This window comes from Lepisma saccharinum, chromosome 2 (genome assembly GCF_977018435.1).
Source record: "Lepisma saccharinum chromosome 2, izLepSacc3.1, whole genome shotgun sequence".
Taxonomy (NCBI): Eukaryota; Metazoa; Arthropoda; class Insecta; order Zygentoma; family Lepismatidae; genus Lepisma; species Lepisma saccharinum.
This window is the reverse complement of record NC_139230.1, coordinates 147,890,924-147,908,662: the sequence shown is the minus strand read 5'-3', so window position 1 is coordinate 147,908,662 and position 17,739 is coordinate 147,890,924. Positions and strand designations below refer to the sequence as shown.

Below are 17,739 nucleotides of genomic sequence, written 5' to 3'. Positions count from 1 at the left end.
AAGTCCCCTGAGTGGGAATATGTTGTTTCTAAGATCAGCATTAATTTTGTAGTACAGCATTGCTGTGGAACATGTTAAGTCCATGGATTCTGTCACACCTATTCTAATACAATTAATATCACAAGGCATGCATAAAATCATAATTCCAAGCAATGGAATGGAGTAATTATTTTTCCACGTACATACTGTGCAATTGGAGCTTCAGCAGTTCGGGACTGTGGAATATATTGTATACAAATGTATGAAAAATAATATTGTACGGGTTGCAAACAAAACTCCCAAAGCTTATGTATTTCAGGTTTCTTAAATTTGAAACAGAATCCAAACTGTCTGGAAGTTCATAAAAGTGAAGCCATTCTACAAGCTGGTTTATCTCAGCTTTTGCATGATATATTTGAGCAAGAGGTGATGTGTTTATAATATTTGTTGGTATAGAGGTTTGTTCTGAGTATCTTATCAATTATGAACAACTCTGCTGCATGTTGTGATGATGAATATCTAGTCCCTAAACCTAACAGAGCTGTGCAGTGATGTTGTTATTGGAACAGGATTCAAATCCTACACAGATTTATGGATAGGAGTGATTGCCATGAAATTATATCTAGATCCCTGTGCAATAATGCTGTTATTGGCAACAGGATTCAAATCCTACACAGATACAGATTCTTGCTGAGCTTAATAGGTTATTGTCATGGAAGATACTCAATATTTCTGCTGTTATTAGGTACAAAATTCAATTACACAGACACAGATATAATATCTAGATGCATACAGAACTGTGGTTTCTATAAATCTATACTCAATATCCCTATACCTGACAGCTGTGCGGTGATGCTGTTATTGGGAACAAGATTCAAATCCCACACAGAAACAGATTTTTGCTGGGCTTAGAACTATTATGGATAGGTGATTGCCATGAAATAATATCCCTATACCTGACAGCTGTGCGGTGATGCTGTTATTGGGAACAATTTTAACAGAGCCATAAATCTATACTCAATATCCCTATGCCTGACAGAGCTGTGCAGTGATGCTGTTATTGGAACAGGATTCAAATATATAGATTCTTGCTAAACTTAGAACTATGCCATGAACAAAACTGTGCGGTGTTATAATTATTGGGAACAAGCTTCAAATCCCTGCACAATGCTGAGCTTAGAGTGAAGATACCAGTGATATAATTATTGAGAACAGGATTCAAATTTTGGAACTATTATGGATAGGTGATTACCATGAAGATACTCAATATTTTTGTTATTAGGTATAAATATTATTTTATTCAATTCTTCACCTCCATATCTATAACATCTCTGTGTAATTCCATAACAGTTCCATGATCAGCTCACAAACAAATCTCATCTAACAGTTCCATGCTCAGCTCTGTGTCTGTGTGAGGCAAGTACAGCTCTGTTAGAGATAGGGATTAAAAATTATTTTATTCTTCACAAATAAATCTCATCTAACAGTTCCATGCTCAGCTCTGTCTGTGTGGGGATTTGTGCTTAATAACATCAAAAACAATACAGTTCTGTTAGTTCAATTCTTCACATCCATATCCATAATATCTCTGTGTAATTCCATAATAGTTCCATGTTCAGTTATGTGTTTATGTAGAGCAGATAGGGATATTATATAAATTTAAAAATTATTTTATTCTTCACAAATAAATCTCTTCTAATAATTCCATAGCAGTTCCATGCTCAGCTTGTATCTGTGTGGGATTTGTACAGCAACATTAGAGACAGAGTAGATGGGTATAAATATTATTTTATTCAATTCTTCACTTCCATATCCATAACAGCTCTGTGTTTATAATAGATCTTCACATCTAACAATTCCCATAACAGTTTCATGCTCAGCAAGGCTCTGTGTAGTTTCATAATAGTTCTTGTGTGGATTTGTACAGAGCACAGCTCTGAGATAGGGATTAACAGTTAGGGTATAATTAATTCTTCACATCTAACAATTATAACAATTCCTCTTATCTATTGAGTGTTTAGATGTTATTTCATCCCTATGCCATGATAGTTTCAATTCTGTATTTGTGTGGGATTTAAAGCTTGTCCAATTCTTCACATTTCCCAATGTGTGGCATGAAATTGTGTTTTTTGCCCAAAAAAAATCTCAGCATGGCCCTGTGTCTGCACAGCTCTGTTAATAAATTTCATTTTTTCTAATTGTATAATTGAGCATAGCAAAAATCTCAGCATGGCCTTGTGTTTGTGTTTGAGGCTTGTTTCCGGTATAGGTAGGTACAAATCTGGCAATCACATAGGATCTGTGCCTCCCGGCTTGAGATATGCATATTGTTTTGAAACCTTACTGGGTGGGATCTGAATCTCAGCAAAAGCCCTAATAAAATATAATTTGGATGTGTTTCTGTATTTTTCAAGCTCTGCTGTTACAAACACTTCCCTGTATACATATTCTGCAACATATGGGCCATCACTATAATAATATTTGCCACATGTTCTGTGATCTGTAATCTTGTAATAATTATTCCTGTCGGTGATACAAAAATTGTCACAAATTTCCTGTCTTGAGGAAATATCAACAAGGCTTATTCTTCACAAACAAATCTCATCTAACAATTCCATGCTCAGCTCTGTGTCTGTGCGAGGAGGATTTGTACCTAATAACATCAGTACAGCACAGCAGCTCTGTTAGAGATAGGGACGATTTAATTATATTATTATTGAAACATCTAGAAATTATTCTTCACAAACAAATCTCATATAACAATTCCATGCTCAGCTCTGTGTCTGTGCAAGGATTTGTACCTAATAACATCAGTACAGCACAGCTGCTCTGTTAGAGACAGAGCAAATAGGTATAAATATTATTTTATTTATTTCTTCATAACAGCTCTGTGTCTGTGTGAGGCAAGCACAGCTCTGTTAGAGATAGGGATATTGAGTATTGAAACATCTAGAAATTATTTTATTCTTCACAAACAAATCTCATCTAACAATTCCATGCTCAGCTCTGGGGATTTGTACCTAATAACATCAAAACAACACAGCTCTGTTAGAGACAGAATATTCAATTCTTCACAATTCCATAACAGTTCCATGCTCAGCTCTGTGTCTATGTAGAGCAAAACTGTTAGAGATAGGGATATTAAGTATAAATTTAAAAATTATTTCATTCTTCACAAACAAATCTCATCTAACAATTCCATAACAGTTCCATGTTCAGCTCTGTGTCTGTGTGAGGCAAGCACAGCTTTGTTACATGATAAGAATATTAAGTATAGATTTAAATTTCATTCTTCACAAACAAATCTCATCTAACAATTCCATAACAGTTCCATGCTCAGCTCTGTGTCTGTGTGAGGCAAGCACAGCTCTGTTAAATATAGGAATATTAAGTATAGATTTAAATTTCATTCTTCACAAACAAATCTCATCTAACAATTCCATTACAGTTCCATGCTCAGCTCTGTGTCTATGTGGGATTTGTACAGCAACATAGCTTTGTTAGAGACAGAGTAGATGGGTATAAATATTATTTTATTCAATTCTTCACCTCCATATCCATAACAGCTCTGTGAAATTTATTTTTTACATCTAAAAATTCCCTTAACAGTTTCATGTTCAGCAAGGTTCTGTGTTTGTGTAGATAGGGATATTAATATTTTATTTTTTTTATAACAGTTCCTGTGTCTGTGTGGGATTTGTACAGAGCACAGCTATGAGATAGTGACTAACAGTTAGGGTATAGTTAATTCTTCACATCTATTGAGTGTCTAGATGTTATTTCATCCCTATGCCATGACAGTTTCAACTCTGTATTTGTATGGAATTTAAAACTTGTCTGAAAAGTGGCAATCAATGCCTATTGTTTCTATATAAACGTTTCAACGTATGTGTTATTTCATCCCTATGCCATGACAGTTTCAACTCTGTATTTGTATGGAATTTAAAACTTGTCTGAAAAGTGGCAATCAATGCCTATTGTTTCTATATAAACGTTTCAACGTATGTTCAACATACGTTGAAACGTTTATATAGAAACAATAGGCATTGATTGCCACTTTTCAGACAAGTTTTAAATTCCATACAAATACAGAGTTGAAACTGTCATGGCATAGGGATGAAATAACACATACGTTGAAACGTTTATATAGAAACAATAGGCATTGATTGCCACTTTTCAGACAAGTTTTAAATTCCATACAAATACAGAGTTGAAACTGTCATGGCATAGGGATGAAATAACATCTAGACACTCAATAGATGTAAAGAATTAACTATACCCTAACTGTTAGTCACTATCTCATAGCTGTGCTCTGTACAAATCCCACACAGACACAGGAACTGTTATAAAAAAAATAAAATATTAATATCCCTATCTACACAAACACAGAACCTTGCTGAACATGAAACTGTTAAGGGAATTTTTAGATGTAAAAAATAAATTTCACAGAGCTGTTATGGATATGGAGGTGAAGAATTGAATAAAATAATATTTATACCCATCTACTCTGTCTCTAACAAAGCTATGTTGCTGTACAAATCCCACATAGACACAGAGCTGAGCATGGAACTGTAATGGAATTGTTAGATGAGATTTGTTTGTGAAGAATGAAATTTAAATCTATACTTAATATTCCTATATTTAACAGAGCTGTGCTTGCCTCACACAGACACAGAGCTGAGCATGGAACTGTTATGGAATTGTTAGATGAGATTTGTTTGTGAAGAATGAAATTTAAATCTATACTTAATATTCTTATCATGTAACAAAGCTGTGCTTGCCTCACACAGACACAGAGCTGAACATGGAACTGTTATGGAATTGTTAGATGAGATTTGTTTGTGAAGAATGAAATAATTTTTAAATTTATACTTAATATCCCTATCTCTAACAGTTTTGCTCTACATAGACACAGAGCTGAGCATGGAACTGTTATGGAATTGTGAAGAATTGAATATTCTGTCTCTAACAGAGCTGTGTTGTTTTGATGTTATTAGGTACAAATCCCCAGAGCTGAGCATGGAATTGTTAGATGAGATTTGTTTGTGAAGAATAAAATAATTTCTAGATGTTTCAATACTCAATATCCCTATCTCTAACAGAGCTGTGCTTGCCTCACACAGACACAGAGCTGTTATGAAGAAATAAATAAAATAATATTTATACCTATTTGCTCTGTCTCTAACAGAGCAGCTGTGCTGTACTGATGTTATTAGGTACAAATCCTTGCACAGACACAGAGCTGAGCATGGAATTGTTATATGAGATTTGTTTGTGAAGAATAATTTCTAGATGTTTCAATAATAATATAATTAAATCGTCCCTATCTCTAACAGAGCTGCTGTGCTGTACTGATGTTATTAGGTACAAATCCTCCTCGCACAGACACAGAGCTGAGCATGGAATTGTTAGATGAGATTTGTTTGTGAAGAATAAGCCTTGTTGATATTTCCTCAAGACAGGAAATTTGTGACAATTTTTGTATCACCGACAGGAATAATTATTACAAGATTACAGATCACAGAACATGTGGCAAATATTATTATAGTGATGGCCCATATGTTGCAGAATATGTATACAGGGAAGTGTTTGTAACAGCAGAGCTTGAAAAATACAGAAACACATCCAAATTATATTTTATTAGGGCTTTTGCTGAGATTCAGATCCCACCCAGTAAGGTTTCAAAACAATATGCATATCTCAAGCCGGGAGGCACAGATCCTATGTGATTGCCAGATTTGTACCTACCTATACCGGAAACAAGCCTCAAACACAAACACAAGGCCATGCTGAGATTTTTGCTATGCTCAATTATACAATTAGAAAAAATGAAATTTATTAACAGAGCTGTGCAGACACAGGGCCATGCTGAGATTTTTTTTGGGCAAAAAACACAATTTCATGCCACACATTGGGAAATGTGAAGAATTGGACAAGCTTTAAATCCCACACAAATACAGAATTGAAACTATCATGGCATAGGGATGAAATAACATCTAAACACTCAATAGATAAGAGGAATTGTTATAATTGTTAGATGTGAAGAATTAATTATACCCTAACTGTTAATCCCTATCTCAGAGCTGTGCTCTGTACAAATCCACACAAGAACTATTATGAAACTACACAGAGCCTTGCTGAGCATGAAACTATTATGGGAATTGTTAGATGTGAAGATCTATTATAAACATAGAGCTATTATAGATATGGAAGTGAAGAATTGAATAAAATAATATTTATACCCATCTACTCTGTCTCTAATGTTGCTGTACAAATCCCACACAGATACAAGCTGAGCATGGAACTGCTATGGAATTATTAGAAGAGATTTATTTGTGAAGAATAAAATAATTTTTAAATTTATATAATATCCCTATCTGCTCTACATAAACACATAACTGAACATGGAACTATTATGGAATTACACAGAGATATTATGGATATGGATGTGAAGAATTGAACTAACAGAACTGTATTGTTTTTGATGTTATTAAGCACAAATCCCCACACAGACAGAGCTGAGCATGGAACTGTTAGATGAGATTTATTTGTGAAGAATAAAATAATTTTTAATCCCTATCTCTAACAGAGCTGTACTTGCCTCACACAGACACAGAGCTGAGCATGGAACTGTTAGATGAGATTTGTTTGTGAGCTGATCATGGAACTGTTATGGAATTACACAGAGATGTTATAGATATGGAGGTGAAGAATTGAATAAAATAATATTTATACCTAATAACAAAAATATTGAGTATCTTCATGGTAATCACCTATCCATAATAGTTCCAAAATTTGAATCCTGTTCTCAATAATTATATCACTGGTATCTTCACTCTAAGCTCAGCATTGTGCAGGGATTTGAAGCTTGTTCCCAATAATTATAACACCGCACAGTTTTGTTCATGGCATAGTTCTAAGTTTAGCAAGAATCTATATATTTGAATCCTGTTCCAATAACAGCATCACTGCACAGCTCTGTCAGGCATAGGGATATTGAGTATAGATTTATGGCTCTGTTAAAATTGTTCCCAATAACAGCATCACCGCACAGCTGTCAGGTATAGGGATATTATTTCATGGCAATCACCTATCCATAATAGTTCTAAGCCCAGCAAAAATCTGTTTCTGTGTGGGATTTGAATCTTGTTCCCAATAACAGCATCACCGCACAGCTGTCAGGTATAGGGATATTGAGTATAGATTTATAGAAACCACAGTTCTGTATGCATCTAGATATTATATCTGTGTCTGTGTAATTGAATTTTGTACCTAATAACAGCAGAAATATTGAGTATCTTCCATGACAATAACCTATTAAGCTCAGCAAGAATCTGTATCTGTGTAGGATTTGAATCCTGTTGCCAATAACAGCATTATTGCACAGGGATCTAGATATAATTTCATGGCAATCACTCCTATCCATAAATCTGTGTAGGATTTGAATCCTGTTCCCAATAACAACATCACTGCACAGCTCTGTTAGGTTTAGGGACTAGATATTCATCATCACAACATGCAGCAGAGTTGTTCATAATTGATAAGATACTCAGAACAAACCTCTATACCAACAAATATTATAAACACATCACCTCTTGCTCAAATATATCATGCAAAAGCTGAGATAAACCAGCTTGTAGAATGGCTTCACTTTTATGAACTTCCAGACAGTTTGGATTCTGTTTCAAATTTAAGAAACCTGAAATACATAAGCTTTGGGAGTTTTGTTTGCAACCCGTACAATATTATTTTTCATACATTTGTATACAATATATTCCACAGTCCCGAACTGCTGAAGCTCCAATTGCAGTATGTACGTGGAAAAATAATTACTCCATTCCATTGCTTGGAATTATGATTTTATGCATGCCTTGTGATATTAATTGTATTAGAATAGGTGTGACAGAATCCATGGACTTAACATGTTCCACAGCAATGCTGTACTACAAAATTAATGCTGATCTTAGAAACAACATATTCCCACTCAGGGGACTTGAAATTGTTAGCAAAAAAAAAATATTGTTAGCACGTCCCTGTGCAATATTTTGTGTAAAAACTCTAATTATTTAAATCCATCTTGTATTGAAGGAGCCAGAATTGATATTGTTTTTAAGCAGGTACATAATCAACTCATTAAAATATAAACCAGAATCTACATCCAATAGGTATTTTCCTGCCTCATCAAGTATGGAAATTGTTGTGTCATCAACAGGCCCCCTGCTGTTTGTATAAATTCTATGATCATGGAAAAATTTGTAAAACCTAAATTTTTCTAAACTTGAAGTACTTTTTGTAAAAAAAGCAACATATTTCCCCCAATAACAATGCAACAGGTATGCATCAATTCTATGCCAGTATGTATTGGATTCAAAATCATCATATTCAGAACCCAATTCTATGCTCACATACCCAAACCCAACATTACTGTTAAGTACCCATCTTGCCTCTGTTTCATTTTGCACTTTAAAAAAATCATACTCTGATAGATTTTCAAATTTTTCCCTAAAACAATCCAACAGGTGGTCTGATTTTATATATCTTGCAATATTTCTTCTTTCAAAATATGTTTGCGTATTTCCTGGGCTTCAATTCAAAACTCTATGCTGGATAAAAATATCAGTTGGGTTCAGCTGTGTGCCTTGTATATTTTGTATGTGTGTGTGTGTGTGTATGTGTGTTGATATTTTTGGCCTTGGTATTTATATAAAATTTCTTGGGGTTCAAATCAAAACTCTATATTGGGTAATAATTTGTTGCAAAAACATGATGCAATATAAATAAACCAGAAATAGGCCACAACTTGGCCACAAATAGACCGGAAGTAGGCAAACCGGAAGTGGACCGGAAGTAGACCGGAAGTGGACCGAAAGTGGACCGGAAGTGGACCGGAAGTAGATATGTGTGTGTGGGTGGGTGTGGGTGTGTATGTGGGTGGGTGTGGTCAAGGTCAAGGTCAAGGTCAGGGTCAAGGTCAGGGTCAAGGTCAAGGTCAAGGTCAAGGTCAGGGTCAAGGTCAAGGTCAGGGTCAAGGTCAAGGTCAAGGTCAGGGTCAAGGTCAGGGTCAATGCGGGTGGGTGTGGGTGTGTGTGTATGTGAGTGTGTGTGTGTGGGTGTGGGTGTGTATGTATATGTGTGGGTGGGTGTGGGTGGGTGTGGGTGTGTATGTGTGTCGTGGCCTAGTTTTAAGTGTGGCCGAAAAAAATATCAAGAGGAGCATATTTTTAACAGGATTATGGACAACAATCTCACAGAAGTGCCTTGTGTAAGTATAGGCACATCAATCTGAGGAGGGTCATACTTTCTGATGGAATCCATGAGGGCTTTTTTACAAAAATCTTGGATTAGAGGGGGTTCCACACTTGAGCAATAAGCTCGTATGGGCATGTTGAGCTTGTTTTAAGTGTAAGCAAATCTGCTGGAGGGGGGTTCATACTTTCGTGAGCTGGTTATAGCATTAAATATACTACTAATATGCAATATGGTATATACTACCGTTACAAGGATACAAGGAACGTAGTAACGAAATGCATTGTGGTATATACTAGCGTTACAAAAAAACGTAACGAAATGCAACATGGTAGTAAATAACGGTACATAGGAACGTAATGAATGCAATCCTCCGTAACGGAACGAAGTGAAAGGCAATATGGTTAATTAACGTTACATAGGAATGTAACAAAATGTAAACCACTGTAGCGGAACGGAACAAAATGCAGTTGGGTACATACCATCTGCATAAGGAACGTAAATAAATTCAGTATGGTAGATGTTAACGTTACAAGGAAAGAACAATTCACAAATGTTTGCTAGTAACGTTATAGGTGCGTGACAAATATAATCTATTAAACATCAAGGAAGAAAAAGGAATAGCCCAAATCTCTTGCCATTCATTGGAACATTGCGAAAAATAACTCAGTATATTGTGTGGGATTAATGTTTCGTTAAAAATATGGTTGTTTGTAAATTAATGAATTTCCACCAGGGTTGTTAAAGGATCAGGAATTTTAAATCAATTCAATTCAGGTTCAGCAGGGAATATTAGCAAGCATAAATGGATCTGGACCGTAAAGAGCCTTTTTATGTTTAAGGTATTTAAATAAGTTCCAGGAACCTTTTTTCTGGATCAATTGAAATACGGCACAGGGTCCTTCGTTCCGGATCAATTTAAAGACGGTCTAAGTTCCATATTTGAAATGAAACAATACGCAACTTGGACCGAATTTACACTGTGATAGAACAGGTTCCGGTATTGTTGCGGAACCCAATAGAACCCATTAGTTGATGGGTTCGTGGACGTTTAAAAACCCTGATTTGAAAATTACATTTTTGGCTCGAAATTGAATAAACCTTCCATGTAGTGTAGAAATGAGTAGCCATAGGCGTGCGCACGAAGTCCAAAGTGGGGGTTAATGCCCCGCCCTAATCATGGACGTCTGCAGATATTTTCGACGGAGGGAGAAGCGAGGTATTTTTCCATGGGGCATATTACCCCGATAATAGTGTTGCCCCCTCAAGAAACACCACTTGAATTCGAAATTATCGCATTCCTGCATACCCATTATAATAATTAATGTAAATTACTATGACTGGAATCAAATTATACGTGTGAAATATATACTTTTAGCTGACATTCGTTTTCTAAAGGAGAGAGGTGGCCATCCGCACCCCCCTTTCAGATTTCCATGCCCCTATATTATTATACTTTAATCCAGAAATTTAGGGGAGAGGAATTTTATCGCCGGTTATTAAACTATATTATGCTCTTGAAGAAAATGAAGTATTTTTAAGCCAATGAAAGTTCACAAAACAACTACGGCTAAAGAAGGTGCAGTGGCGCAACCACAGGGGGGGGGGAGATTGGGCCTCAACCTTGGACGGAAATCAATTCTAAGGGGTAAGGTTGCAAACATTGAACTATGGAAAGAAAGGTTGCAGAATCTAAGAGTTGCAGGACAAAACGATACTAAAGACGGATTTAGTTTTCACGTCTTTCGTGCATTATTTCTTCCAGACGGTCAAGAGCATCTGCAAGGAGGCACAGAAGGGCAATTGCCCCCTTTCGATTTATATCTTTATACAAATGTAAATAAAGTTATATAAAATTGTCTAGCTCGTTTCGCTCGCAATATCTGCTTTTCTTACAGTCTTGTCAATTTCAAACCCTTAGCTATAGTGGAACCATGAGCAAAACAACCTGCGCAGACCCACGACTCCTGTACACCATACTCCCGCTTGTAGGGGAGGGGGAGAGTGGACCATGCTTCCTTATGGCCCGAGGTGGAGGGAAGAAGGGAAAGCTGCGCGGGGACTTTTCGTCCCAAGGTTTTTTTCCTTGTGGTCGATGTATAGGGGACGGCGGCAGTCAGCCCTGGACGCCGAACGATGTAAATAGAAAAAAAAATGTAAAAGAGAATGTCATGGGCCTCCATGATTTTTTTGCGCCATATTAAATCAATATTGTTTTCAGTTTGCAAAAATTTGGATCTAAAAGTTTTCTTGATCGCTTCGCTAGCAATTTATTTTCTGTAATGCATTGTAAATTACCAGAGGGAGAAGTAACAAGAAGTAAGTACGTCAGACTATTACAAACAGTTGAGTCTTAAATGTATGAACAATTGTTTGGGGGAGAAGAAGCGCACACATTTCAGAGGCATATTTTTTGTTGTTTGTTGTGGGGCGAATGAATTCATTATGTAATGTATTAATATAGGCTATATAAATTGTGTACGTATAATAATAGTGCCATTATTACTACTATTATTAATAGTTTATCCAAGTACTCCCCCCGTAGACAAGAATTTGTGGTTACTCCTCTGAGGGGGTGCATCATTTTCTATGTAATTGAAAACTATCGCGCTTCGTTCTCTGGCAAATTTCTTAAAAATAAAAGTAAGGACATTTTGAACAGGACACTTAATAACATAATGGCGATGTCTTCCATTCCTAACTCCCAGGTGTGGGCAGACGTTGTAACATGCACTTTTAGTGACCATTGATTTCTACCATAAATTGCTACTACTAGATAGTGAACATAGAAGTGCATGTTTGGACACACGCCAGAGATTGTGCTTATGGCAATGGTCATCGTTAGTGCTCGAAAGTTGATGTGTGTGTGTGTTCAGTAGACTTTCAGCTATGCAATTGCGGGCGCGCACTTATGTGTGTGTAACAAATTTACTTTGTTTTTATATAGTCTTGTGCAACGTACGCATACTGTACTTTAGCGAGGACAAGAATTTACATGACCCCAACTCAGCCATGCAAAAATTAAACTTTGATAGTTATTGGAGCCCATTTTAATATTACAATTGTGGGTTCAGTATTTTTGAGGTATCGATAAGACATGTGGAACGACTGATTCTAACAAAATGAGTCAAGTTCAAAAGATATGTGGATGCTATTTGTCATCTCCATTTACATTCCATGCTGTTACACGGGATGATTTGGTAGTAGAGTGATTGACTATTCGGTTTCCATTCTTCAAAAACTCATTGTCCAGAACATTAGAAAGTAACATGCTGATTTGGATACACACACAGGCAGACACGTGCGTCCATCAAGGTAATTAATGTACATTAATTTGCATTTGCGTGCGTCTTTTGATAATTTATCAGATTCCATGCAATAATTACTTAGACAAGATAATGACAATGATGTTGCCATTTTTTGATATTTTATTAAGAGAATTTTATAACAAGAGAACTAAACTTAACCTTAGGAAGTAGCGTGTTTGAAAAACAAGAATTGATTTTAGGTTACATATTAGGAGGCTAACAGTAACGTCTGTTATTGAGTGGTGTTCCTGAGTAATTTGCTCTAAATGTTACATTTTGAGGTACATTCTAAAATGGCTGTCAAATTTATCATAAAAAATCTAAAAATTTACACTAATCTCTCACAAAGAAATAGATATCATGGGAATTAATACAATAAAAAAAAATTAGGATTTGTTCACCAACCAAGGAATAACAATATTTGCCATATATTCAACTCCCTACAACATCGAAGCTCAATTTTTGTTAAAAAAATGTAAATATACATATATTTAAAGTATGCATTCGTACTGTATAAGCATAAGAATAGAACGGAGGTTCTGAAAAGTATATATTGAAACAGTTTTTAAAATTTTGTTGAATATCTTTATTATTCTCTTAATCATTCCAAGGTAAATTCTAAAACAAGGAAAAAAAAGACCTTATTACTTAAAAAACTAGAGAAATTTTGTATCTTTCAAAACAAAGCAAATACACTGTCATTTCCTTCAGGTGTCAATTTAAAACTAAACAGAATTCCACAAATTTGACATGAATAAAAATATATTTCATACTCTTGTATAACATCAGTATATCTGTGCAATTTTGTGAACAGGTAAGACAGCTACTCAAAACTAAATGTATTAATTACTAGGAAACATTAAACAAGTACGAGCAAAATTGTTCTTTTAATTAAATTACTTCTTATGGAACCTCTGAAAAGATTTTCTTTGGTTACAGCTACTTATGTATAATGAACTATAAGATCACAAAAAAAATCAAGTAATTATATACATTATTAATCTAGACAGTAATATTCCCCACATTTTCAACATGTTGTACAAGATCTTTCTGTGGTGTATCATTGGATTCCACAAAGTTTGCTACAATGTTTGTAGTCAATTCTGTGCTGCTATTTCTGAGATTGCTTTTTAATGAAGATTTAGTTAGATTTTTTTTCATGAAAATATAATTATTTCTAATAACAAGTATGTCATCAATAATTTCGGTTGCCATATTACACCTGAGTGGGTTTAGTATGAATTTCAGAGATGAAAAGAGTCTCTCGACACTAACTTGTGTTGCAGGAGTAGAGAGAACAATACAAGCCAAAATGTACAATTCGGGACAACTTGATTTTCTAATTTCCCAGAAATTTAGAACATTTTCAGTCCTTTTCAGTCTTCGAGTTGAAACAAAGTAAGTGTCCAATAATGACGCAATATTAAACTTTGGTGCAGATATGGTATTCCGCCGCAATAAATCTTGTTTCTTTAAGTAGTTTGTGACATGGTCACTGTCATCATCTTCAGTGCTGGAATCTTCTTGTTTCTTTACCTCTCCACACACTGATAAGGATTTCATGTGTTCAAGTCTTAACCACAACTTCTGGAGATACACCTTCGCCACATGGATGTTTTCTTCACTTAAAACAGAAAAGTACCTGGGATCCATGTAAATAGAAGCAAGAAATCCTGGATACTCAAATAATGATGGAAGTCTCTCTTCGTTATTGACATATAATGCTTGTTTTTCTCGTTTGTCCATGCCCTCTACTATGTGGCGTGCAAGGTCTGTGTTGATTGTTGATGTTTTAAGGCGACACTCCAGCCATATCCCGTAGAAGTCGCCAAGTAGAAGCTGTTCTTCTTGCAGCCTCTTTGTGGCTACTTTGGCTGGTTCCAGTGACGTCAAAATAGCCTCAATGTATATCCAGTCTTCTTGCTTTATTTTAACTTGCTCTTGATAGTAATCCCCTATGAACTTTTTAAGTGTAAAAAGTGACTGGAGCATATCATTTGTGCTGTTCCATCTTGTCGGGACATCAAGGGATGGTACCGGCAGTGATTCTGCATTCAATTGACGCCGTGCTGTAGGCGATCGTAAGACACGGCATGCTGCTTGACATGTCACAATAATATCCTTAACTTCAGGAATGGAATTGAGAGCATCATTCACGACTAAATGAAGAGTATGCGACGCGCAACGAACGGATTGGAGACGATAATCTTTACTCGTCAATTCCATTTCAATATCTTCATCTTCGTAAGTGTCTTGAGAAATATTAGACATCTTTGTTTCTTGATCTTCCCCAATAAGTTTCCCGGTTTTAATCATGTTTGCTCCAGTGTCTGTAGTTAAACTATATATATTCTCCACGGGCACATTATACTTATCCAGAATGTTCAACAATTCGTAACGCAAATTGCTACCTGTTTGAGACACAAATAACTCTTGAACTGACAAAGTACGCAATTGGAGAGCCCCATTTACAACAAACTGGACGTTGACACCAAAGAATGATCGTCCATTTTTCGAAGTAGAATCAACTTTTAGATGTATCAATTTTCCCTCCATTTCGCCGCGTATTGTTTCTCTGATCTGCTGGGCCTGACTGAATAGCATGTTCCGTACACCTTCCTTGTTCACGATAAACCTGCAGAGAATAAAATTTGCTTTAATCCTTAATTGATAAGTTGTTTCTTGATTTTTGAAATTTTCAAGACATTTGTTTCAAACCCAAAATAGAATTAAAATTCTTAAAAATATTTTTCAAATAGTATGAATTAATTATATTATCAAGCTTTCATCAACTAGGCAAATGCTACAAATATGAGAAAGCAGAACACTTTTTTGGTGAAAGTGAAAAAGATTGTTATTTAAAACCATAATAGGTTAACCTCTATCAGTGTGTCTAGAAACTAACGCAGCTTGCATGCAATAAACAGTGTTATTTGATGCAATCAACGCTCTTTAGTAAAGTTTGAACTAATGAGGAAGTTATAACACCACCCTCCCTGGTCACAGCACTGGGCTTTGGCAATAGGTCTTTTTTGCTTCATTCAGATATACCTAAGGCTGTGAAAAGGATATATGTGACACCTATATTTTTTTTATTTTCTAAAATATATTAACAATAGTATATAGGGGATATCTAAATAAGTTGTACTGCATGCTCAGTTCCATCCAGCACTGGAAAGCTACAGAATGTTAGCATAACCTGTCTCTAGGCATATGGAGTACAGTGAGTTTGTTTTGTCTCTGCGCAGAGTTAGCACGTGATATGGGACAGATGCCGGCATTTTCGTCCCGTAACGTCTAGCATGCAGACAATTATACAGTATTTATATTACATATTCCGACCTAACCTGTGTTATAAGTTTAAAACGAACGCACTGTATATGTAACAACTTTGTAAAATTGAGGAAAATTTGACATAATATTTGAAAACTTTATATTAATTAGTTTTGTTTGAGTGTACAAAAGTGTGTTAAATATCATTTGATGAAAAAATGTGTCTCATACATATCAGTCTTCAGAAAATTACTTTTCCAGACAGTTATACTTAGTTTACTTATTCAAAGAGTAACTGTTGCAGTTGAAATTACTCATGATTATGTCAGTGAGTAACTAGTTTTACAGTTATGTGAAAAACTAACTTAACGTAATTGCATTCCTTCTAAACATTGTAAGGATATACAGAACTCTCTACCTTCATTACATGAGGCTGGATCAATAAAATCAATGTATTTGAAGTAACCTGAAATGAATTTCTAAGGAATTCTAACTAAAGAAGGTAGCTGTAACCGTAGCAGAGTTTCATTTTTGCAATAGATGTAACTTTATGACGTTACTTTTACTATTCTTGAAGACAAATTTTTAACTTTAAAATTTGTAGCGTTGGGGGAAAAAGTTAAATTTGGCAACACTGTTTCAACTATGGGCTCCCGCGTAGCCAAATTATTAGTGATTTAACATTTGGCGCTAGCGGTCCAGGGTTAAATTCCTGGTGGGAGCCCTCCAAAATTTCAGTCCTGCCCAGCTACGCGAGGACAGTAGTTGAGCTAGTTAAGGAGTGGGTTCTGTCTTGAAAGCCAGAAATAGCTGCGATGGACTATGCGCGGACCAAGCGTCATCCTTTGAAAAATCAGCTTAGAGTTGTTGGCATTTGAATAATTAGTCTTGTTTGTATACGTCAAATTGATTTAAGGGCCTTTCTCTTAGAGGGGTAGTTTAGCTTCCAACTATTTCTTTTCTGGACGCTTTTGTTTCCTTTTTTTTTTCGGAATCTCCTACTAAGGCAAGAAAGCTGGGCTTCGTTCCATTTTGAATTTAGGACATCCACGCTTTGTTGCAATTCGTCATTTCTAGTTGCTCATTAAAACTTCAGTGTTTGGTTTAATCTTGATTGTTGTCATAATATTACAATGCGATGACATACCACAGACATAAAATCCAAAATAAAATTTCTTAAATATTTATTTTCTTGTAATTAATGATCATTGGGTGTGTTCAATTTTTCGCAATAAAATATCCAACAGAAAGTAACTGCAAAAGTAAGTTATTTTTTAAATTGAGTAGCTGCACCGAACCTACTTTTTGAACCAAGCAACTGACTCTAGTAACTTTCCGAACACTGATTAAGACTGTCCGTTACTAACAATGAAAATAATTTCATTCGTATACAATGTGAACATACTAAGGAATACATGTAAAGGACAATCTGACGACATTGATGAAAATACGCACCTGTCAGAAGCTGGCATCGCTTCCAAAAGAGGATTCACTATATCTTGAAATGCTTGGTCATTCATCAGTGAAAAAGGACGTCCGTGCTCCGAGATGAGTCGGATGCAAGACTGCCTGAGGATGTCTGCGGTCATCTTTACATTTAGGAGAATATTGGCTTTCGGATTACTAGAGATAGCATTTCTCATTTTCTTCTTCTGCAGAAATGACAGCTTATCTTGATGCCTCCGCTTGATATGTTTCTCTAGGTTACCACTATGATCTCCCTATAAAGAAAATAGTTTTATTCATACTGAAAGAATTAATATCAAAGTAAAATCTATGTGCGAGTTTGTGTATTCGTACAATATACCCATATACGTAAATATATGGAGACCACTAACTGTCATTATATAACAATATGCTTAATGTATGGAGATTAGTCACAAATTGGAATCCCAGCACTTTTTACGCCTGATTAAAATACTATAGAATACCC

At 35.5% G+C, this 17,739-nt stretch overlaps 1 protein-coding gene across 1 annotated transcript in view; it reads right to left on the bottom strand.

Annotated features, from left to right (window-relative positions):
- Window positions 1-17,395, bottom strand: part of LOC145983693 (uncharacterized) — a 21,904-nt gene extending 4,509 nt beyond the window's left edge. The window contains exons 1-2 of the mRNA XM_083116748.1: window positions 17,262-17,395; window positions 14,803-15,168 (exon numbers count right to left, since the gene is read on the bottom strand). Coding sequence (XP_082972874.1) covers window positions 14,803-15,168; window positions 17,262-17,395 — 500 coding nt within the window. The remainder of the gene's footprint in view (window positions 1-14,802; window positions 15,169-17,261) is intronic.
- Window positions 17,396-17,739: the final 344 nt, after the last annotated feature.